We start from the raw sequence: 23,694 nt of genomic DNA, 5'->3' as shown, positions 1-23,694 counted from the left end.
TCTGTGTGTGACTAAAACAATGCTTTTATTGTGGTGACATTTGATCACTAAGAAATGTCCTTTTTAAAACCTTTGTTTAATCAGAGAAGATACACTGAAGTAGACACTCTTCTTTTTAAAAAGTACCATGATCACGCAGTTAACACACATTCTCACCTGGAACCTGATCCAGTATGCCCACAGGTGGATTTGTTGGTGACTGAGCAGCTTCAGTAGAACAGTTGAAGGTTAAATCTGTTGCTTAAGGATGCCTCAGTGGGTGAAGCAGCAATGAGTTATGCTTCAGCCACTCAGATTTATCCTGATGTTTTTTTTAATAGGAATTTTAGTAATCAAGTAAAGTGCATGCAAAGAACACTAGGTAAACAAGTTCAATATCTGTCCTTTTGTGGTTCCTGTTGGATTTCATCCAAATTTTCTTTTTTGATTGCACAGACCTGTGCACAAACAGTGGAACATAAAGTTTGGACCCAAGATTTGACGCAGGTTTGGTGGGGGACTTGGGTTTAAAGCACTGGTGAAGGTCAAAAAGCTGCACGCAAACCTGTCACTTCACGTCTTGACTTATGTAATGTGCTTTTTACTGACATTAGCAAAAAGTCCCCTCTCGTGTCTGCAGCTTGTTCAAAACTCAGTGCTGGATGGGCAGAACAAAGAAAGACCTTCACATTTCATTTATCCTCACAGTTACTTTTAAAATTGATTATAAAAGTTTATTGACAACTTCTAAGGCTCTAATTAGGCTTTCACTTGGTTATATTACAGTCCTGTAACCTTCTTTTGTATATACACGTTCTACATAAACAAAGTTTATAATTGCTTGTCACACTTTTAACACTGCTTATGAAGAGAAATATTACAGTTTGAAAATAATAATGTGACAATTCCCAGTCATGATGATGACAGCGATGATTATGATAATGACACTGATGATTCTAACTGAGGTTTTCTCTTATTTCCAGCTGTATTCTGGGGCGACATCGCTTTAGACGAGGAGGACCTGCGAATGTTCCAGATTGACAGGACGATAGACCTCACACAGCACACACACATGCACTCACACTCGCGGCAGGGGCACACATCTGGTGAGTGGACTCAGCGTCTCAGTCATTCAATAATCATCATGTAGTGCTCTCTGTTATGGTTCCTTTGAAACTCTCTCATTACCCATCAGGGGAAAGGAAGGAAGTAGACAGCGGCCCACTTGAAGATATCATTTATTGTAAATTGTTTGTGTTTGTGTCTTGGCACTTGTGTGTGTGTGTGTCTGTGTGTGTGTGTCAGGTGGCCAGGAGGAACAAGAAATTGCAAAGAAGAGAGGCTCGTTATACCTGCTGCTGGAAAGAATACGTAGATTTGGCTTTGGTAAGGACCCTGAATATCACCACCAGCTTTGATTTATGTTACCAAAACCACCACTGAAAGAACCATACTGGTGGTTTTGTGTGTTTTAGCAAATTAACCACAAATAGTATGTTTTACATTACTGCATGCAATTTCCAAAGCATACCATAATGGTATCCCAGATCTTAATTTTCATTAGACTTCTGTTGCGAGTGAGAGTCTTGGTTGCTGCTTGCAACTGCAACCATGTAAACTTCGATGACAAAGGTGATGAAAGTTTCACTGTGATGTGTAATAATCTCAAGCAAGTTTTAAGTCTCTGCTAGTTGATTGTCATTAGATTGTGAATTTAATGTATTTGCAAATTGCTACTAGCTAATAATAAACCTTCCCAGACTCAACCATTATCCCCAAGAATCCTGTGCAGAGCCACATGCACTAAGCTTGTGTTTGTCTGTGATGTTTGATGATGAGAAAATCAGACACATTTGAAGCATAATGAGACCACAATAAAGGCTATAGGCTGAAAGATGTTTTTAGTGTAAAGTTCTTCTCAATGCTACAAGTGTTGCTGGACTTCTGACAATTCAAGATTAATCCCATTCTCTATGCACTTCACATGTAGATGATGTTGAGCCAGAACCAGAAGCCCTGCTCAGCTGAAAGCAGCTTAGCTCATGCTGTATAGATTATAAACATCTTTAAATTAAATGTTTAGTAAAACAGTAAATTGCACTACCAGAGCTATTTCTGTTTGAGTTTTATTACTTTCGGAGCTGCGAATAAACTCTGAAAGGTCATGTATAATAATAAGTGGTGCAATCAAATAATATGGGAGCACATTTATAAACTGATATTTATTTAGTCCTGGGGGTGGAACTGGACCCTCTGTATGTAGTCACGAAGAGGTGGATGTTGTCAAAACTCATCTCCATCATGTACAACATCTCCCACCCTCTACATAGTGCTCTGGTTAGACTCAGAATGACTAAGTGCTCCACTGAACGCCACAGGAGGTCCTCCCTTCCTGTGGTCATGCGGTTATATAACTCTTTCTGCACACCTTCATCAGTACTTTGCAGTTAAAGTACTGTTAAATTACTGTTGACCCACTTATTTACTTCCTTTACTGAGTGAGTGCTGAGCGATTGTAACAAAGAAATTTCCTTTTGGGGATCAGTAAAGTTATTCTAGTTCTGATTCAGATTCTGTTTGAACACAGGTATTTTGATTGTGGTTTCTCCTTCCCCACTCTGTTAGACTATCTCCCCAAGAATGTCAGCAAGGGAGCTGCCAGTCCCAAGAGCCCAACTGGGAAAGGTGGGAGGGCTGGGAACGTTGTGAAGAGCCGTATTCCTCGAGCAGCCACATCCCGAGCTGAGAGGATATGGCCTGGAGGAGTCATTCCCTACGTCATAGGAGGAAACTTCACTGGTAAGCAAGTCCACTGGCCTGCTGCCCGCACTGCTCAGCAGTAAAATACACACCGATTGTGATTGTGTGAAAGTAGGATGTAAAATGTGTGTGTTTCAGGTAGTCAGAGGGCCATGTTTAAGCAGGCCATGCGTCACTGGGAGAAACAGACGTGCGTAACTTTCATTGAGAAGACAGACGAAGAAAGCTACATAGTGTTCACCTACAGACCCTGCGGGTGAGTTTGAGCGCTTTGTATATGTGTGATTGTGTTTGTGATTGTCTGTGTACCTAGAGTTCAGTAGTGGCCTTGTCACAGCGAGAGACGATGCGGTCACTCAACAATGGCTCCACTTTCCTTCCTGTCCTCCTTCTGTTTCCCCATCCCACCAATCACAGTGCTTGGTTTAAGTGTTTGTATGTTCGTGCAGTTTTTTTGTTCATACTCTGCAGAAGTGCATTGTTCTGTCGAGTGGCAGCACGGTGGGGTCAGAGTGTGTTTGTACAGTGGTGCCACTTTACTGGTTGTAAGTTGTAAGGTTTCAGAGTGGCTTAGATCAGGACGTTTGGGTTTATCGCCCCAAGATTGTTGTGCAAGTGGTTGGAACATCTTTGAATTTCCAGTATTAGCACTAAAATAATAAGTTGATTGACAAAAAAAATCAACCATCAGCACTTTTTATTTAATTAGTATTTACCAAGCAAAAGTGCCAAACTGGCTCCATCTTCTAATAAAATTAGAATTTTCAGCTTTTTTCTGTTGTATTCTGTTGAAGTTTAGTTCTGTCGGAGTTTTTTTTACTTTATAATTTCATAAGTGTGCCCCCATATTAATTTTGAATGTTTTAAACTAAAGTACTTGCATATTGTCCCATTATTAGGACTTCTGTGGAGTGATAGTGAGACAGAGAATAGAGAGAATTAATTGATAATGCTGCGGCTGAAGAAGTTCATTTAGAAACAGATACTTGCAGCCATTTAGATGAGCTACAGATCTGCGTGTTAACTGATGATGCCAGTTGTCTTGTGTTCTGTGATAGGCTGGCAGCATCAGCGATTAGACACTTTAATCTGATGTATAAATATCCTGCAGCTTGGATTTGTGGCTTGTGTGACCAGGAGACACAGAAAATGAGACAGAAATGCAAACATTGCTGATATAAAATACAATCAGAATACATTTGTGGCACCTGTTGTGTGTTTGTGTGAAGCATTTGTTCTGATACAGGTGCTGCAAGAAAACTCTATCTACTCCACTGACTCCTGATCCTTACTCTGCAATCAGCTCTCTGGATAACTTTAATCAGATTTGTTAGCCTGGCACCGATGTCTCGGCTAACCAGAAAAAGAGAATGAATGTGTGTGTGTGTGTGTGTGCTTTGTGTGTTCTGTGAGCAGCCATATGTGAATTCTCACAGCTTATTCACTTTGGGGTTTGAAACGGCAGCATTATTGGAGTGTTGTATGTAAATAGATCCTGCAGCTTTTCCTCTGGTGGATGTACTACTTGGCAGGAAATCCTGAAAAGACTTTGTGTTTTTTTTTGTGTGTGTGTGTGTGTGTGTGTGTGCTCAGTGTAAATTGAATACAACACTGCTGATGCTTTTTCCAAATGTGTAGTAAATGTCATCTGCCTATCTCCCTGCTATCAACTTCCTACTAATCCTTATTAGGTGTTGTTCCTATGTGGGTCGGCGTGGCAACGGGCCCCAGGCTATCTCCATAGGCAAGAACTGTGACAAGTTTGGCATCGTGGTGCACGAACTGGGCCACGTCATTGGCTTCTGGCATGAGCACACACGGCCTGACCGTGACGATCATGTGACCATCATCCGGGATAACATCCAACCAGGTGCGATGAGACATGTTACCCAAGATTCACCTGGGTTTCTGCTTGAATCATTCAGTGCTGTTTTTATCTGGAGACAACTAAGGCTATTAACAGACAGCGTTTGTGTATGTTTTCAAATTCACACTCGTGTCGGGCTCTGTGTGAGTGTGAATGAGGTTTTTAATGACTGTGAAGTCACCTAGACCCCCAGACTGTCAGTCACTTTTCCTCCCACACACTCTTCTGTACCACAGGGCATTCACAACCTGACAGGTGTTAAATCCAGTGACATAGCAGTGTATCAGACCCGACCCAAGTTTTTATTCAGAAACTTATCAGAGCTCTCAACTACAGCTTCAAGTATTTTAACAACTGACCTTAAAATGTCTTATCTACTCAGACTCAGTCATTCAGATGTTTTACGTGTACAGTGTTGGGTAAAGAACATATTTGTGTATGTGTTTATAGCAGCACGCTAAATGGCTACAGTCGGTTAATGTGTGATAAAACTAAACTTTCTCATGCTGCGGTCTGTGTGTGTGTGTGTGTCTGTGTATGTGTGTGCATATGTGTGGTTCCCAGGCCAGGAGTATAACTTCCTCAAGATGGAGCCAGGGGAGGTCAACTCTCTTGGGGAGCCATATGATTTTGATAGCATCATGCACTACGCTAGGAACACCTTCTCACGGTAAGCAACGCCAACATCATCTCATCTGTTGACTTGTTTTGAACTTACGAAACAGATTAGATGCATGGTCTGCCAAAACAGATTTTTCTAAACTTTAATGTCAGCTCTGTATTTTGTGAAACAGTGACCCTGATGATTTTTTGTATGTTGTTTGTATGTTTCTTTTTAAGTTGTGGGTTATTGTGGAGCTACCCATGACCAACAGGCTCCATGCCTCATGTTAAAAATGAATATAAATAGAGAGCAATTCTGCTGTGTCCTTATGAGTTACAATCCACTCACATTTATATCACTAACTGTTAAAACTCTGCATGAACAACACTATACCCCTCTCTTACTAAGTAATGTAACAAACAATAACACGTGAAAACAATAAAAAATGAGTAGGTATTATTTCCAAGAGACAGTAGTGAAGGTGGTGTAGTTTGTTTGCTATGTCAGTGAGTATTGTTGACTGTATAATCAACAAGTTTAGGCTTGATAGATTGTGTAATCAGTTTAATCAATTCACAGGTGTACAAACAACATAACATTGGCACTTATAGAATTGGCACACATTAATGCAGATGCTAAGCTAATGTCTCACTCAGGAAACTGTTAATTACATTACGCGCTTGTGACCCCTCAGCACACTTACATAAGTCTTCCACTTGTGACCAGTGCAACCAAAAAGTGATTTTTTGTTTGTTTTATCCTCGAGTTTTACATTTTTTTTAACAACCTGTAGAAAACTATCAAATTTTTCAGCATCATGAAATTCCTTCCCAGTTTTTTTAGACATCTGCACCATCTGAAGTCAGCCAGTTTAGATTTGGCAGTGAGAACGGTCATGGGTTGACTTTACATGCTTTCTATGTGAGGATGATTTTTAATTTCTGACATACTTTCTCTCATAACCTGTCCCATTCCCCAGTCAGCCCAAACTCACACATAAGAAGAAAACACAAAACACAAACCTGGTTTGGCAAACAGAATTTGCATGGAAGTCTCAGTTTTTTGAAATTACAGTGTGTTCTTCGAACATATCAGATGAATATTTTTTTGAGGATAAATTTATGTGTTGTAATGTCATATCTAATTTCCCTGAAATCAGAGCAGGATGTGTTTATTAAATCTCTCTTCTTCTCCCTGTAGGGGGATGTTCCTTGACACCATCCTTCCATCCAGAGATGAAAACGGGGTCCGGCCTGCAATTGGCCAGCGGACCAGGCTCAGTAAAGGAGACATTGCACAGGCAAGGAAGCTGTATAGATGTCCAGGTACTGATATATTTACTATGAGACCACAGTATGTGTGTGGGTGTATTGGTGCATGTGTGTGCTGTCGTCATAACTAAGAAATAAGGGATGACCTCTGTTTATCAGCTCATATCTTTGGTGTCAAATTGGCCTGCCCCTTCACTCTCAAAGGCACAGATGTGAAGTTGAGTAATTTGTTTTTCCATGTGACCCTTCCCTCTCTGTTTTCGGGTCTGAGACACATTACACATACACACACACACACACACTTTTCCCATCAGTTCTTGCGCACACCCGTGCTGTTCTGTCGTTCCTCTGGTCCCTAGTGAGCCGCTCTGACGTGATCTGGATCTGCTCTCAAAACGAACTGTGCAGTAATGTCGCAAAGGTTTACGATTGCAAATGCTGCCATCCCTCTTTGGCCCACACACATACAGTTACATCCTCAAGATGAGTGTAGACTCTAGGTCAGTGTGTGTGTGTGTGTGTGTGTGTGTGTGTGTGTGTGTGTGTGAGAGAGATGTGCTGTATGTGAGACAAACAGATTAACATTCTGGTCCATTTGAATTCACTAGTAATTGTGACAAATTTTATTCTGTTAAATTACTATTTATCTGAAAATATGTAAGAATTAAATGTATTTGTTAATATCCATAACAGTATACAATGCTTAAATATATATTCTAATTATAATATATGTTGTTCTACAGAATCCATTTTGATATTGGAGAGAGAACAAGACAGTGTTAGTGTGTCTCAGCTGGAAATAGATACAACTTCAACCTTATAAGGTCATATTTGAGTGATACCATATTCACTGACAGATGAACAGAGCCCCAGGGCATTGTGGGGGGAAAGCAGCATGCATGATGGGATAGGAGGGGCACATTTGGCTAACCTCCTTTTGAAAGGGAGCGACAGCATTAAAGTCAAATTGAAGCATAAAGAGAGTAACATTGTTTGAAATTTTTCCATGAATACCCATCCAGCTGTGTTAGTTTTTTTTCCCTTGTTGTCTCCCTTGTGCTGAATTAGAAGTACACCACTCTTGTTCACTTACGGTAAATAACTCTACTGGGGAATGTTTAATGCTGCTAAATGGTGACAGGGCTTAATGACTGTGGTCAGACCTCACAAGCATACTGATTCACACAGGAATAAAAACCTGCATACTGTAGCCTCCTACATGTAAAACTGAAAGAAGCCAAAGACAACTTGAAACATGAGTTTGTTTGGGAGGGTAATTTTAATTCCTTTACTGTTTTCTGACTCAGAAATACATCTCAAACAGTTTCCATATGGACAAATCAGATAATGTAGACATAAACATTGGCACAAAAGAATGTATTAGGCTGTTGTTTTTACAAAATAGTCTGTAATTTATTTATTTTGATAAATCTGCATTAAAAAATAAATAAAAGAATTTTGCGCAGATTGAGAATAATAATAGAAATGGGAGCCATGTGTTCTTTAGTAACATACCAATTTTAAGTCATCAGCACACAGCTGAAAGGATTATACTCAACAGCAGGACATACCACAAAAATGTAACTCCATCTGTGTGTTTGTGTGTGTGTGTTGCAGCATGTGGAGAGACGCTCCAAGAATCAACGGGCAACTTCTCGTCTCCTGGTTACCCCAACGGATACCCTTCATACACACACTGTGTCTGGAGAATATCTGTTACACCAGGAGAAAAGGTACACACACACAGTCACGCACACAACCACACACGCACGCACACAGTAGCACCCTGCGGTGTAGTGAATGTGCATGCATAGCCAGTAACAATAAGAGACTGCTGACAGAATGACTGTATACTGATTAAGTCCTATCACTGCAGGTACCACCCTCTTCCTCTGGTCTGATTCCAGTCATCCAGACTGGATTAAATGTATTACATATGTGTTTTTACTCTTCCAGATTGTTCTTAACTTCACCACCATGGATCTGTATAAGAGCAGTTTGTGCTGGTATGACTACATTGAGGTTCGGGATGGATACTGGAGGAAAGCTCCACTTCTTGGTAAGATCAAGGGACAGTCAGCCAGGGGTGACCTGAACTAGGGGCCCAGATGAGCACCGATTACCTGTAAAGGATGGTTCACAATTTTTCAAATCTGTCTTAAAACAAAATTCAGGTGCTCATATGTACAGTGCAACAACTTTTTCTTGTTCTTGTGCCATTAAAATGTCCCTTCTCTTAGGTGTTGCAGAGCGAGTTTTTTTTTTTTGACATCGAGGGCTGTTATGACAGTTATGACAGTGCATTGTTCTAATTGAATCAAATCATAGTGGTCTTATGAGTTTGGACGTGGTCCAAAGACTTGCTACAGAAAGACTCACTTTTGATGCTCAATAATTTTCATTGGACAAATTTTCATTGGACAACACACAGTATGGTCCTCACAAGGTTAATGTGTGTGTGTGTGTGTGTGTGTGTGTGTGTTTTACAGGCAGGTTTTGTGGGGATAAAGTTCCTGACGTCTTGATTTCCACTGATAGCAGAATGTGGATTGAGTTCCGCAGCAGCAGCAATTGGGTGGGAAAGGGCTTTGCTGCCATTTATGAAGGTAACTCTTTTAATCAATCAATCAAACAAATAAAAAACAGGTAAATGCATAAATATACAGATATTTATGTTTAGATTTACTGATTGCAAGCCCAATGTGTATGATGAAACAAGGAAAGGCTCAGCTTAGGTGACTTTGTGACTTGTGGGCAACATTTTCTTGGTGCTTTCATTATTCATTGTATACACAGAATGTGTTTCAGTTGTTTTGGGCCACTGCAGTTAATGGTAACCTATCCTGTCCTTTTCTCTTTCTTTCTTTCTTTCTCTCTCTGTCTGTCTCTTTCCCTGTTTGTCTCTCTCTCCTGTGCAGCAATCTGTGGGGGCGAGATCACCAAAGACTCAGGACAGATTCAGTCTCCCAACTACCCTGATGACTACAGACCTTCCAAAGAGTGTGTGTGGAGGATCACTGTGTCCGAGGGCTACAACGTCGGGCTCAGCTTCCAGGCCTTTGAGGTGACTCACTGTGTGTGTGTATGTGCGAGATCATGTTTGTGTGTGTGTTCCTCTTTCTCTCTCCCTGTGTGTGTGTGTGTGTGTGTGTGTGTGTGTGTGTGTGTGTGTGTGTGCGCGCGCTTAGGAATGTCTGGGTCAAATTTCATGCTCATATAGCTGCTAGAAGTTAATAAAGGTAGTGGTGCGTGTGTGTGTGTGTGCGTGCGTGTGTGCGTGTGTGTGTGTGTGTGTGTGTCAGAGTGTAGAGAGACACTGAGCAGGCAGTTGAGGATTAGTTTTGTAGTAGTTGCGCTGTAAAAATGTCAAATGTAAAAATGTGCTAAATGACCTAATCTGTACCCAACTTGACTTCACACATGAAAGGTCAAAGTTCACCTTCTCACTTGTCTCTCACGGTGTGTTTTTTACGTACCCACATGAATGCTTGTGTAGATCGAGAGGCACGACAGCTGTGCATACGACTACCTGGAGGTTCGGGATGGCCCTCTGGAGACAAGCCCCCTGATTGGTCGATTCTGTGGCTACGACAAACCTGAGGATGTGCGATCTACATCACACACACTCTGGATGAAGTTTGTCTCAGACGGGACGGTGAACAAGGCCGGCTTTGCTGCAAACTTTTTCAAAGGTGTGTGTGTGTGTGTGTGTATAATTGAGAGAGGTTGTGTGCGTGTGTGTTGATTGTGTTTTCGCACATGGCTTTTGGACCAAAGCATTCTTTATGTGTGTGAAAATGTGCTCTGACGTATGTGTTTTTCAGAGGAGGATGAGTGTGCCAAGCCGGACAATGGTGGATGTGAACAGAGGTGTGTAAACACTCTCGGCAGCTTCAAGTGTGCCTGTGACCCGGGCTATGAACTAGCTCCTGACAAGAAGAGCTGTGAAGGTAACAGTGTGTGAGCGTGTGAGTGTACTAGTGTGTTTGTCTGATATGCTGAACTCATAATTACATGTGCATTCCTTTGTGTGCCGCTGTGTGTTTCTGTAGGATATGAGTCTAACTCTTTAGAAAAAAAAAACATCCTAACAGTCTCTATCAACAGGAAAAAACATCTTTCTGACACAAAGCCACATGCCTCGTTGTTCCAGTGCCACAAACGCTGTGAAGGTCCTTTAATCCCACAGAATAGATTAACTACCCATAATGACCCACATACTGAAACAACTCAACAAACCACCTCTGAGGCAGAGAAAAAGCTCTGCTATTGAAATATCCAAACTGTGGTTTTGCTGTATTTCTTTGAAGAGCAGTAGTTACTTTGGTATCCTCAGTGACTTAATGTGTGGGAAAATTATGTACAACGTGTATTTTCCAAAAGAAAACAAAGGGTGTCGAGACCTATGCGTTTAAAAATACATTGTCGTACACTAGGTAGATAGGTAGCTGTCTAACACTGAGCCTTGTGGTCAGAAAAGGGACAGGAGGAATAACTGGGTAAGGTCAGGAAATGTTTTGTGCTGTGAGGAGAACCTCTCGTGAAAAGGACAGGTGTTTTGCCCCCTTAGTAGCAGTGACATTTCCTTTTGGCTAAATCTCGTGGTTCTGGGAAAAAATATTCCCACTGGGATTGGTAGAAGCGGTGGCTTTCCTCATTCCAGCCATAACTTTATCAGAAATATCAACTTCCTGACCAAAATTAACGCTATGCACAGGTGTGGCAGTAAAATCTCCTTGATGCAAAACCAACCACTCAACCATGATGGCTCACAGCTGTGTTGGAAAAACTATGGACATGACATGCTGGATTTTTCAGGATGTCATGTCCATGACATGTTTTCAGCTCTAAAATAAAGGAAAAATCCAACAACAAAGAGAAATTTAACCAATAAAGCAGGAAAACTTAAGGACCATAAAAGCACTCAGTCACTGTCCCAAGCTGTTTTTCGCATCTCTGTTTCTGAATGGTGTGTATTTGTGTAATTGCAGCGGCGTGTGGCGGCCTTCTCTCTAAGTTGAATGGGACCATCAGCACTCCAGGCTGGCCTAAAGAGTATCCACCAAACAAGAACTGTGTGTGGCAGGTGGTTGCTCCCACTCAGTACCGCATCTCCATGCAGTTTGAGGCCTTTGAGCTGGAGGGAAATGAGGTGAGTGTGTTTCTGTGTTTTTGAATGTAAAGCGTGAATTAGAGTAAAAAAGGAGATACTGAATGTGGCAGCCATCTTGTGGGTGTGTGTGACAGAGGCCTTACTTGTGTCTTTAGGTGTGTAAATACGACTACGTGGAGGTGCGGAGCGGCCTCTCATCCGACTCTAAGCTCCATGGTAAATACTGTGGCACCGAGATCCCTGAGGTCATCACCTCCCAATACAACAACATGAGAATTGAGTTCAAGTCCGACAATACCGTCTCCAAGAAAGGCTTCAAGGCTCACTTCTTTTCAGGTAAGACAAGTGTATGTGTGTGGGCGTGGGTGTAAATGTGTTTGTTAAGGGTGTACAGAACCATGTTGGCATATCTTTGCAAAGATGTGAGTGTGAGTGAACGTAGTGAGCCTGAGTACGGACAGCAGAGTAGCTGATCATGCTGCTGGAGCAACTTGAGAATTTGCTATGGACGTTCTGATGTTTCACAGTTGGAATTCATTTTAAGTGACATAAAACCAAACGGACTGCAGCTGCTGTCTTCCACACTATAAACCTTTTAAAGCCAAGAGAGTGTAAAGCAATTTGAGTGGAGTATGACTAATATGAGATGCTTGTAACAGGTGAAAATTATTTTTGAAGTAACTTATCAGTTGCTCTGAGGTGTCATTCACCCAGAGTCTAAGAGCAGCTCTTACCAAATTTCCACCCAGCACCAAAGAACACAAATATTGGATGGCATTACCCCAGTAATGTCAGTAAGTTTTATCGCCGATATTTTGTTAATTTGTTTTAATTGACTGCATTTTCGTAATTTAATACGTTTCGTGGTTTAATAAGTTCCTACAGTTTCCATACACAGTGACAGCTGCATGGTTAATGTGGGAGAATTCATTAGCTGAACATAGGGATGCCTGGACCAAATATTTCATGTCAGATTTGATGTCTTCTGCCCAGCTCTGCTTTGTGTTATTGTGTTTGTGTACATTTGCCTGCATTTGTGGAAGTGTCCATACATATGTGCATACACCTCTGTGCATACAGTATCAGTTTTTCTGCTTGTCTACATGTGCTGTGTCTGTCTGTCATGCTGTATCTCCTGAGCCTCTGCCGGCTCCCTGGCCTCCTGCATCCACCCTGCGCTGTGCCCTCTCTCCTTCAGACAGGCTGGCTCTGTGTCAGGAACGTATGTTTGTGTTTGAGTCATGCCAGGACATAAAGCACGGCCGCTCTCCCGCTCGTGGCCGTATCAACAACAAGCTGGCAACCTCATCAAAGGTCAGAGGTAACATGACCTCTCAATCGGCATCTCTGATTGGCTCAGGTCTCCCATGGTATTTGAGGGAATGGATGGATCCTGTTTAAATGGTGTGGATCACTGTTGAATCCATTCTCCTCCAGAGGGAAATGTGCTGTGTCCCAATTGCATAGTGGGTACTATTAATACTCAGTATGTTTCAGTAAAGGCAGTGACAATAGTAATGTTTGACTGTCAGCAGAGTCACATTGTGAGAATATAGTGGTATTATTTTATCGATCTACAAATTTCTGCTGCCTGAATTAATGATTCAGTGTAAGCTATAATCAAAAGTTTTCTGAGATGTTTCAGGAATGTCACCACTGTCCACAATTTGCTTTAATTGTTTTGTAGCTGTTAGAAACTCTTGTGCATTGCATTATAGGACAAAAGTGTCCATCAGTGCCACACCCAAAAGTCAACTGAACATGTTGTGCATATTGTTTTTTATTTAAAGTCTTTACCATCCAAGCAAAATGTACTGAAAAACACCAAGAATTAGTACTTAGTATGGAATTTGGACACAGCTATGATTTTCCGGTAAAAACACAACAAATATCCCCTACTCGCTGCAGCAGGGATGAATTTGTTGGATGTTGACATCAGACATCAAGATCTAGATTTCCTTTTCTCTCTGCTGAAACTAATCGGCTCTGAAAGGCAACTTCATTTATGCATTTAGCTACTTCCTGCTGCCGCAGAGGAAGTAGATCTGTCCGCTGGTTTGCCAGAATTCAGCTACCTGCAGAACACCTGGAGCGCACAGTCAAACCGCTCCATGGAGTCCGGTTGTAAAGAAATGTGACTTCATCAGATACAGATCATATGTTTGTGTGTACATGTTAAAAGTTGCCATGTGAGTGGCTCGGCTATTGTCAGAAGCTTCCAGGGATAGCTTTTGGTTGGCATCAAGCCAGCAGCTTTAGGGAGGTCCCTCCAGCCTCCCACACACTACTAATCCATGTGAGTGTGTGTGCGTGCGTGTGTGTGTGCATGTGGACATTGTGTGCTTGACCTGAAGAAAGCTACAATGAACACTGTGTAGCATCAACCGCAAAGCTTCTTAGCCTGTGATAGGGTGAGACTGAGCCCACAATAGCACTGTAATACCACATCAGACACAGACAAACACACACACACACCACACAGAGCAGGAGAGAGAGAGAGAGAGAGAGAGAGAGAGAGAGAGAGAGAGAAGGATTTAGGGGTTTGATTCACAAGCTCTTGAGTTGAGGTGAGACTTGGTGTCTGTGTCTTATCTCACATCTCTTCATAGGAATCTGTCCCCACACTCAGTCACAAACACACCCCACACCCCACACACACACACACACACACTGCTTGGCCTCCCACACTCTTCACTCTTCCTGTGCGGTCATGTGTCCATCTCCACCTCTCTCTTTCTGTCTCTGACACCATCACTGTTGTCAACGTGGCAGCCCCACACAGAGCGAGTCGTCCTTGCTCCTTGCACCTCCACCCAGCGATCCGCTCGGTTCCCCCTGTGTTCAGCCTCAATAAAGGGCCTTTGTCATCACCCAGCCATCCTGAGGAAGAGCCATGTAGTTAGAAAAAGCCACAAATTAGAGGATGAGGGATAGAAAATGAGTGAGAAGTGAGAAAACACCTTTGTTGTTTTGTCAGTCTATCATTGTATATTCATGTTGTGCAGCCAAACATTTTTCATATCCACAGAACTTAATTATAAATTTAAGATGCGATCCCAAAGTTTCTAAAGATACCAAATATGTCAGTCTGAATTTTTGGGAAATTTGCAGTAATATGAAACATGCAGTGTGGGGTTTGAAAAAAAAAAGTTATCTTTATTTTTCATGTAATGCATCCATTTTATAAACAGCAGTAGGGAGTTATTGTACTTTCAAGAAAATCAGTTCTCCTTGTTAATATGCAAATTTATGGAGCAAAGTTCTTCAAGATCTAATCAGTTTATTTATAGGGAGAATTTGTGGTCTACATTCAGGCGTCACCATGACAACTTAATGTCCCACATATCCCACCATATACTGTGGTGGTGGGACATAAAAGTCACACAGAAGTAGGTCTCCAGTATCTTTCCAGATTCATGACACAAGGCTTATGGGATTCAAATGTGAAGACAGACCGAAGCTCTCATCAGGTTTTACGGCTCCTCTTCAGTTGGCGGGGTGAACACGTCAGACTGATATAGCAGTGGTGGTCTGGCCCGAGGAGAGCGCAGCTGATCTGAAAACAGCTGTTATGGTCAGAGACATTTTTTGGGCCAAGGTAGAGTTTGACCACAGAGCAGCAATAGCCATGACCCTGAAGGAGGCCAACTGAACCAGACACAGACTTAACACACACAAATGTACTTAACTCTTTGTGGGTGTCTTTTGTCTTTTGAGGTTGTTTTTCTCAATGCCTATTCATGCTAATGTTTGTAGGTAATTTCTATTATTATACCTTCTTTTCTTCTAACCTTTCTATTTCTATAAAACTTTAGATTTTAATATGGTAACAGTTTGGGCTGAAGACAGTGTTTAAAGCTGCAATGGTCTTGCTTTTTTGACCATCTTGTTGGGCTTTAACTCTGAGTCTTATCACAAAAAGTTTAACTTGGCAGTTGAATAAAGTTCAAGGTGAACATGTTAGCTATCACTCCTGTGTTTTGTGCATCTTTATTTTTTTTTTTTCACTTTTTCCTACCGTACTGCATCTTTTTTCCTCACTGATCTTACCTTCCCACTTTGATTTGATTTCCTTCTCTTCGTATCTGTTTGTTCTCTCTTTTCTGCCATTTTCCTGCTGTCTCTCCCTCCCTCCATTACTTATCACCTTCTTTTCTTTCTCAAAAATTCCCTGTCCTTAAGGTCCCATCTTTCCGCTCCTCCTCCCTGCTTGACCTCTTGATTCCCTCCACCCAGTCTCTTTGCTGTTTCCACGTGAGTGATGTGTTGCATGTGTGTCTCTCACAGACAAAGATGAATGCAGCAAGGACAACGGCGGCTGCCAGCACGAGTGCATCAACACAGTGGGCTCTTACGTTTGTCAGTGTCGCCATGGCTTTGTACTGCATGAGAACAAACATGACTGTAAGGAAGGTGGGTTTCACGTACATTCACATCCGCACACACACTGGCATAAAAACACTGGAGTGCACGTGCACGTCTTTACACATCCACACAAGCATGCGATCATTCATAAAAACAATCATCGTCCATCATATAGTCCCTACTCTGTCTACCCACATCAGAGCCCGCATGACAACAGACTGGCCCTCTCCATTTGAGGGAAGGGTTTTTTTTTTAATTTTATTTAAAAAATTTTTTTTTACTTAAATGTATTTCCACACTTGGAGCCTGCAGGCAGAGCTGTAGACTTGAGGCTTTGGACTTTGGGCTGGAGAGTCACAAAAATAAAAATTTGATACTTGACTTTGTCTCGACAGAAAGACTAAAGACTTCACTTAGACTTTCATTTTACCATGGCTGTAGACCGTTCAGTGACAATGATCTTATAAGTTCATTGCACATTACGCTGTGCGAGATGGGTCTAAAAAGTCAAGTTCAACAATAACAACACAGCAGACAGTGTATGTATTCTTGCTCAATCATATTGTTCCTCGTGACCCCATAGAAAATGCTTTGTTGGTCGGTCCATGCTGGTCAGTACTGGTCTGTAGCTCGGGGGTTGGGAACCACCTCTCTACAGGACTTCTGAAAGACTTTAGACTTAACTTGAACTTGTCTCACATGACTTGGGATTCGACTTGAACTTGCTTCGCTGTCATGTGCGGCTGTGTTTATGTGTGAGAAACAGACACACGGAGGGTGGGGGTGGGGGGGGGGTTCCAGTTTGACAGAAAACATTATTTATTAAAAGCTATCAGCCCGTTCTCATGTGCGCGCACGCACACACACACACACACACACACACACAACTGTTGAATTGACATATTATACTCAGCTCTTTGAAGTTGAACTTTTGAACGTGTACACACACACCACATCAATACTCACGTACACACCTCACTAAAGGCTCCCTGCGCTGCTCATAAAAAGACTCATGTTTCAAACATCTGGGAGCTTGAAAGCTCTGCATGTAGCACTGTCTTCCTGTGTGTATGTGTGTGTTTATGTGTGCATTAGGCCAGCTTGACCCAGTGAGCTTGCAGATTCATGCAAATCCATATTCCCATCACACAGCTTGTATCCGTGTGCGGATATGTACTGTACATACATACATACTGTATGTGCCTGTGATAGTTTCAACATGTGGAGAGACACTTTGATAGCCTGATACGTGCTGTCAACATGTTGGATTGATGTAGCTGATATTCATCACCTGCCAGAGGTGTGTAACACTATGAGACACGAGCAGTAGGGGAAAAAAAAGAAAAGACAAAAAAATTAAAATCAAAAGTACTGAATTATTTACCTAATATTGTTTAGACTGTTATGTCAGTTACACTTCCTGTTTCTGACATCAGCTTGATGATGTGAAAGGTTTTGAGAAGTTTGCTTTTGATGCGATGGCACGATTCAGTGTCAGAACTAACGTCTATATCATGCAAGTCGTTTTTTTTTTTAAACTGCTGACAGGATGAGGCTCTATAAAGTCTCCTGTGGCAATAGTTTGTCTGGAATATGACATCTGTATTCACTACATTGCATGTTAGAAAACTCTCTCTTTTTTTACATTCATGCATTGTTCTTGTAAATCCATCCATCTCATTCTGTACATGGGTTCAGTTTGTCTGACTCTAAATAAAAACTGTCACTCTGGAACACATCTTGTTGTCTTATAAATGCCTCCTGCCTCCCATCACCTTCATTGTGCCGCCCCATTCACCTAACCTACACTATACCCAGAGACACACGTACATATTCCCTCACTCTCCGTCTCTGAAAACTCCTTCGGATAGCTTTTGGTGTAGTGTGTAACTGATGCAAACTCTGCAGGAGGAAAGCATTTATGGAGAGTCTTAACTTCAACATAAACAGTTGTTAGCATGCGAAAAATATTATCCCACATCTGATGTGTTATCACGAAGTACAGTATAACAGCTGTCGTTAGTGACTTGCCCATGAGTGACTGAGACCCAAAAAATTGTCCTTTTTTTTTCTTTTTTTTTTAAATGGGGTTCTGTTCCAGAAATCCAGAAAAGCAGCCAGTGTCAGTGACAGAGTAACTGTTTCCATAGTGTAATAGAGAAGCGAAGTCAGCACAGCCATAGGGTCAAGAGGTGTCAGAGGTGCAAATCAGACTTGAGACTCTTTGTCCTTCAGTGGGGAGAAAAACTCTGCAACCTTGCCAGTGAAGATATCCAGAATTAATCCACAGTGGCCTGGAACTGATGACTGTAATTTAGTTTTAGAAAGAATCCAATCCCAAACATTCAGCCACCAAGGCTTAGGACCTCAGACTGAAGTCTTTGTGATAAAAGCTGTGCATGTAGGAATACTTAAGAAACAGATTTTGTCAGTCTGTAATGGGTAAATATAATGGGTTGTTGCTTCTACAATTAAAGGTGGCTTTCAAGCTTCACACAACATACAGAAAAATGACATGTAATTCATTTTAAATCCTGCACACAGGTAATGGCTGAGTTAATTTACCATTGAGTTATTCTGCTTTTACCACTAATTGTAATGAAAATGTTAAATTTTCTTATTGTAAATGGGTTAAGATGTTGTCAATACGAGACAGAGAGTAAATATATCATTGTTTATTCTTTCGGTTCTTTTTCTGTACACAATGTTGGCACAGTGCAACAACTATGTGAAGCGCAGAAGTCTTTGTGTAAAGCATGCGTGCATATGAAATTCACGCCAGACTTGTCACCAGGGTGTGTTTCTTTGAGATCTTTTCCCTCTACTTTGGTTCTCTCGTTTCTCTCCTTCCTGTTCCCTTTACATTTCCTCTGACCTTTTCCTGTGCAGCCACGATTTTAACTTCCTCTCCGTGTGTGTGCTTGCGTGCGTGTGTGTGTGTGTGTGTGTCTGTGTGTGTGTCTGTGTGTGTGTCTGTGTGTGTGTCTGTGTGTGTGTACGTGTGTCCAGCTGAGTGTGAGCATAAGATCCACAGCCCCACTGGGACCCTGAGCAGCCCTAACTGGCCAGACAAGTATCCCAGCCGTAAGGAGTGCACGTGGGACATCACAGCCACGCCGGGGCACCGAGTCAAGATTGTAAGTGTGCCTCAAATGAAGCAGCTAACAAATGATTCTCCCTCTCTCTCTCTCTCTCTCTCTCTCTCTCTCTCTCTCTCTCTCTCTCTCTCTCTCTCTCTCTCTCTGTATGTGTGTGTGTGTGTGTGTGTGTGTGTGTGTGTGTGTGTGTGTGTGTGTGTGTGTGTGTATATAGAACATTTTCTTGAGCAGTATTGGCGTTATTCTGTCTGTGGGGGTCATGTAGTATGTAAAAGCCTCAGGCTGCCCTCCCCCCTTCTTACATGATGATCTTTCTTTCCCATGTTCCACATATTGAAACCAAAATGCGAAGAGGGGAGAAAGTGCATGGCTGTATATTCGGGCTAGCTTCATGCATGTGCTCAAGCATTAGAAAGAAGCCTTGGGCAGTGGCCATCTGTGTCTGTGTCTTTGTGTCTTTGTGTGTGTGTGTGTGTGTGTGTGTGTGTGTGTGTGTGTGTGTGCAGGCTGCGTATGCACACACATGCATACTTTTGACCGTGTAAGAATTTACATGTTGGCACAGATAGTTACTGCAGTTGTATTTATTTATTAATAAACTGAATTGGTAACACATTTATAATTAAGGTCCAACAACCTTTTTGATGAAGAGTTTTGCTTCTGATAGAGAAACTCAGAACATTTCCAAATTCCCTCTGTAGAGAAGATGCAGCGTCAAGTGCATTATGTATAATTGAGGTTGAAAATTTCCAGCTCAGATGTTCATGGTTATTTATCTGAAGAAGAGAGAAACAGAGAGACAGAGAAGCAGAGAGAGAGGGATGAGGAGATAATCTAAACTTCTGTGACAGTACATTAGCTCAGACAGATGATGTTTAAGTAACAGTTTTAGCAGCATGTGAATGGAGAATCTCCTGTCTCAGGTGCGTTCACGGAGGATGCTCAGCGCCATTTGCACGCTCAGCTTGCCGAAGTGATGGAGTGCTCTAGACACACACTTACACACACACACACACACACACGTATATACATCTGTGCTTGTCAGGACCATAACCAACCACATTTAACCTTTTCTCATACAGAGTATGTAGGTTGAGCATGTATGCTCTCTTATGGCAACACGCTGTTAAGAAATCAGCAGAACAGGAACGAAATAAAAACAAGGTTAGCACAACACTGACAATAAAATATAAGCTCTGTAAGAAAAAAAAAACAAAAGGCAGGCAGAGAGTGATTATTGAGAATGGTCTTGAACTTATAAAGAAAAAAGTGCTTGAGACGCCAAACCACAACCACCTTACTCTCATTTTAATCTGAAGCGTATTGTAACCGTAAACCCAACACCCTCAAACATCCCACTGAAGAAGTGAGAACCAGATAAACTGACCTCATTGTTTCTTTGTACCAATGCATACACACCGACAACCGGCTGCAATGTGAGCCACATTATTCACATACCTTGTTGCGCACTTTGCGTGTATCTGAAGGATTAAAAAGTATATCCACTTGGCAGGAGATCAGGACAAAATCATCCTTAGTCTACGCCAGAGTATTTTCTTCCCGAACTTAAACCAATCATTCCAAGACTCCAACAATCTCTGTTAGTTTCTGTTTAAAACTTTCTGCTATTATTATAGTAATTTGTTAAGAGTCTGCTGCTCCCACTAGATTAATCAACTACTCATTCCAGAGCTAAAAATGCTTGTTTATCACAAGCGTAAAAGTCAAATTGGTCCTTACAAAGATACAAGTGCAGGAGCAGTGCTCACATTCACAGAGCGTGCTTCAGGTAATCCTCCTCAAATCTGCTCATGTTGCCATGCAAATGGTATCTCACACACAAATACAGTGCAATCTTTACACGCACACGCGTACTGTGATTTGGCTTCTCACCCCACTTCCTCTTTGCAGCCACATGCTGAGCTCGCGGCATGGTATCAAAATTGTCATCAACTGTCATTTAGTTTTGATAATCTCTTGTCACCGCTTACGTAACCAAAACAAAAACATATTACATCATCAGCTATGAGAACACATTTACAGGTTTTTGCACCATGTAGTCACACCTTTTGGATGTGTGACTACATGTGAGTTGCGCACAGATTTGGAAATGCGGTATACTTTGAGTGCTGCTTAGAAATGCTTGTGTTTGTGTGTGTGTGTGTTGAGATTAGCAGGGGTACTCTCTATATCCACAGTAATGACATCACAGCGGGATAAATTTAATACCAGAAATCTGAACATAGCCATGAAGGTCATTCTGTTATTGCGTCTTCACTCTCTGTCTGTCTCACACAAACACACACACACACAGAGAATTCACTTGGAAATAGCAAACAGATCCACAAACCAGTGTCTCATCCGAGCTACAGTTAGAAACATCTGGAAACCATCGCCATGCCCAGAATCAAACACTTGCCCTCTCAGTAATGACATCCTCACATCGGCCCACCTTCGCTCTCCTCTCTCCTTCCGTCGGGTTTGTAAAAATCAATGTGGTGGGCTGGTTTGTGGTGGTGGTGCGATGGAGCCATTGGATGGAGCACAGCTCAGGAGACAATCAGAGAGGTGTGTGACTGTGTGTGGGAGAGAGGCCTGCAAGGTGTTATGACTCAGCTCACAGTGACTTGATTAGATTATGAATCGTGACACTGTGTACATGCATGTCAGCATGTAAGCAATGTGTAGGCGAAAACAGAGGGAGGCAGGGGGGCTTCTTCTCTGATGTGTTAAAAAACATGAAATGCTTATTATTTATTAGCATAACACCAAGAGAAAATCCTTAATTTTGAGTTTGAGCTTTCTTTATTCCCACAAATTACAATGAAACTAATTAGGTTAAATAATAAATTAAAAAAATCCAATATCTGTGTAAATAAAATAAAAATTTAATGACATTAAAAAAAATCATAAAACACAGATTAAAGTATATTTTAAAACATGCTTTATTGAACATTTAAATGTAATTTTAACCAAATGAGAAAGAGAGTTTGAAAAGTTAAGACCCTTATATCTTACTGAAGATAGAGCTCTGGTAGTGATGTTTGATGTGGTAGAGATCCTTTAGTTGACTTTTTTTTCCCCCAGATAGAACATATAATTTGTACATTTTTTTCATAATTGCACAGTTGAAACTGTACAGTACAGTTCTTCATGTACAAATTTAAACTGCATGAAACAGGGAGTGCAGGTAAAGCTAACCTGTCAGAGTTTCCTTCAGCAGCATTAGGTTGAACAGGTGAAAGACATTTTGTTTGGAAAAGTGACTTTTGGATTTCATTCTTGTTTTCTAACTGACTGTACTCAGACAGACCAAGGAGGAAGCTGTCGTCTTAAAAAAAAAGAAAACAAAGCTCAGACAGTACTTCTGTAAAACAGAAAGTTTAATATTTTATAGTTTCTTACCAGATTAACACAAATTTATAACACATGAATGCTCCATATGCCTATCCTTATGGCTTTAAAGGGTAATTTCACCCAAATTACAAAATAAATAAAACTTAACAGCACAGTGTCCTTCACAGACCTCAGATTAAAAGGTTTTCATTGGATCTTCTTTCTACCAAAAAAACAAGCAGTTCCTTTGAAAACGGGTTAACAGTGAGGTCAACGGATTCAACACCCACTCATATCTCATTCATTCATTTGTCTCTGTCTCCCTTTGTCAATCTCTCTGCCTCCACCTTTTCAGACCTTCAACGAATTTGAGATTGAGCAGCATCAGGAGTGTGCGTATGACCATCTGGAGGCCTTTGACGGGGACAGTGACACGGCAGCCATCCTGGGCCGACTGTGTGGCAGTAAAATCCCAGAACCGCTGGTCTCCACTGGAAACAAGATGTACCTCCGCTTCATCTCTGACGCCTCAGTACAAAGGAAGGGCTTCCAAGCTACGCACTCCACAGGTGTCTGTCTATGCAGAATTCTACTGAGTTTGTGTGTATTATTGATTTCAAATGACTTGTGAGTTTTTGTGTCTACGAAGAGCGTCACCAGCTTGGATTTCTCAAGTTTGACTAGTTTTTTTTTTTTTTTTTTTTAAGAACAATGTCTCCCTCTAGTGGTTTTTATCAGCACATACATGATGAAAATCATTCATGAAACCTTATGAATTTTATTACTGTCTGGATCAACACAAAATCTACCAAACGCCAAACTTTTGCAGGTCAGAACTTTAATATTCCAATACTTTTTCATTCATCTGTCTCTCTGCAGAGTGTGGAGGTCGTCTGAAAGCAGAAGCTCGTCAGAAGAACCTCTACTCCCACTCCCAGTTTGGAGACAATAATTACCCAGGCCACACAGACTGTGAGTGGCTGCTGACGGCTGAACAGGGTTACGGCATCGAGCTGAGCTTCATCACGTTTGAGGTAGAGGAGGAAGCTGACTGTGGGTATGACTACATTGAGCTGTACAACGGGTACGACGCTAACTCACATCGACTTGGTCGCTTCTGTGGTTCAGGGGTAAGGCTTCACGATTTCATTCAGTGCTGAATCTTTAACCTAAGTTTAGAAAACTGTTAAAGACTCGTGCCAGTGTTTGTTACACGTATTAGGTTTTCAAATACAGTGGATCCTTTACATTTTTAAAGACCATTGTCAGATGCATGCCATACAGTTTTAGCTTTTTGGATG

The 23,694-nt window shown here is 41.6% G+C and overlaps 1 protein-coding gene across 1 annotated transcript in view; it reads left to right on the top strand.

The window, feature by feature from the left end:
- The window catches only part of tll1 (tolloid-like 1), a 42,327-nt gene that overhangs the window by 17,124 nt on the left and 1,509 nt on the right, over window positions 1–23,694 (top strand). The window contains exons 2-20 of the mRNA XM_041036005.1: window positions 963–1,085; window positions 1,285–1,365; window positions 2,605–2,778; window positions 2,878–2,995; window positions 4,431–4,609; window positions 5,171–5,276; window positions 6,411–6,535; window positions 8,099–8,214; window positions 8,438–8,540; window positions 8,971–9,087; window positions 9,400–9,545; window positions 9,978–10,173; window positions 10,306–10,431; window positions 11,473–11,633; window positions 11,750–11,930; window positions 15,882–16,007; window positions 18,969–19,096; window positions 22,749–22,962; window positions 23,273–23,523. Coding sequence (XP_040891939.1) covers window positions 963–1,085; window positions 1,285–1,365; window positions 2,605–2,778; window positions 2,878–2,995; window positions 4,431–4,609; window positions 5,171–5,276; window positions 6,411–6,535; window positions 8,099–8,214; window positions 8,438–8,540; window positions 8,971–9,087; window positions 9,400–9,545; window positions 9,978–10,173; window positions 10,306–10,431; window positions 11,473–11,633; window positions 11,750–11,930; window positions 15,882–16,007; window positions 18,969–19,096; window positions 22,749–22,962; window positions 23,273–23,523 — 2,771 coding nt within the window. The remainder of the gene's footprint in view (window positions 1–962; window positions 1,086–1,284; window positions 1,366–2,604; window positions 2,779–2,877; window positions 2,996–4,430; window positions 4,610–5,170; window positions 5,277–6,410; window positions 6,536–8,098; window positions 8,215–8,437; window positions 8,541–8,970; window positions 9,088–9,399; window positions 9,546–9,977; window positions 10,174–10,305; window positions 10,432–11,472; window positions 11,634–11,749; window positions 11,931–15,881; window positions 16,008–18,968; window positions 19,097–22,748; window positions 22,963–23,272; window positions 23,524–23,694) is intronic.

The sequence above is a fragment of the Toxotes jaculatrix genome, chromosome 4 (assembly GCF_017976425.1).
Source record: "Toxotes jaculatrix isolate fToxJac2 chromosome 4, fToxJac2.pri, whole genome shotgun sequence".
In the NCBI taxonomy this organism is placed as follows: Eukaryota; Metazoa; Chordata; class Actinopteri; family Toxotidae; genus Toxotes; species Toxotes jaculatrix.
Note: the sequence above shows the minus strand (reverse complement) of the source record. Positions and strands in the feature narration are given on the sequence as shown.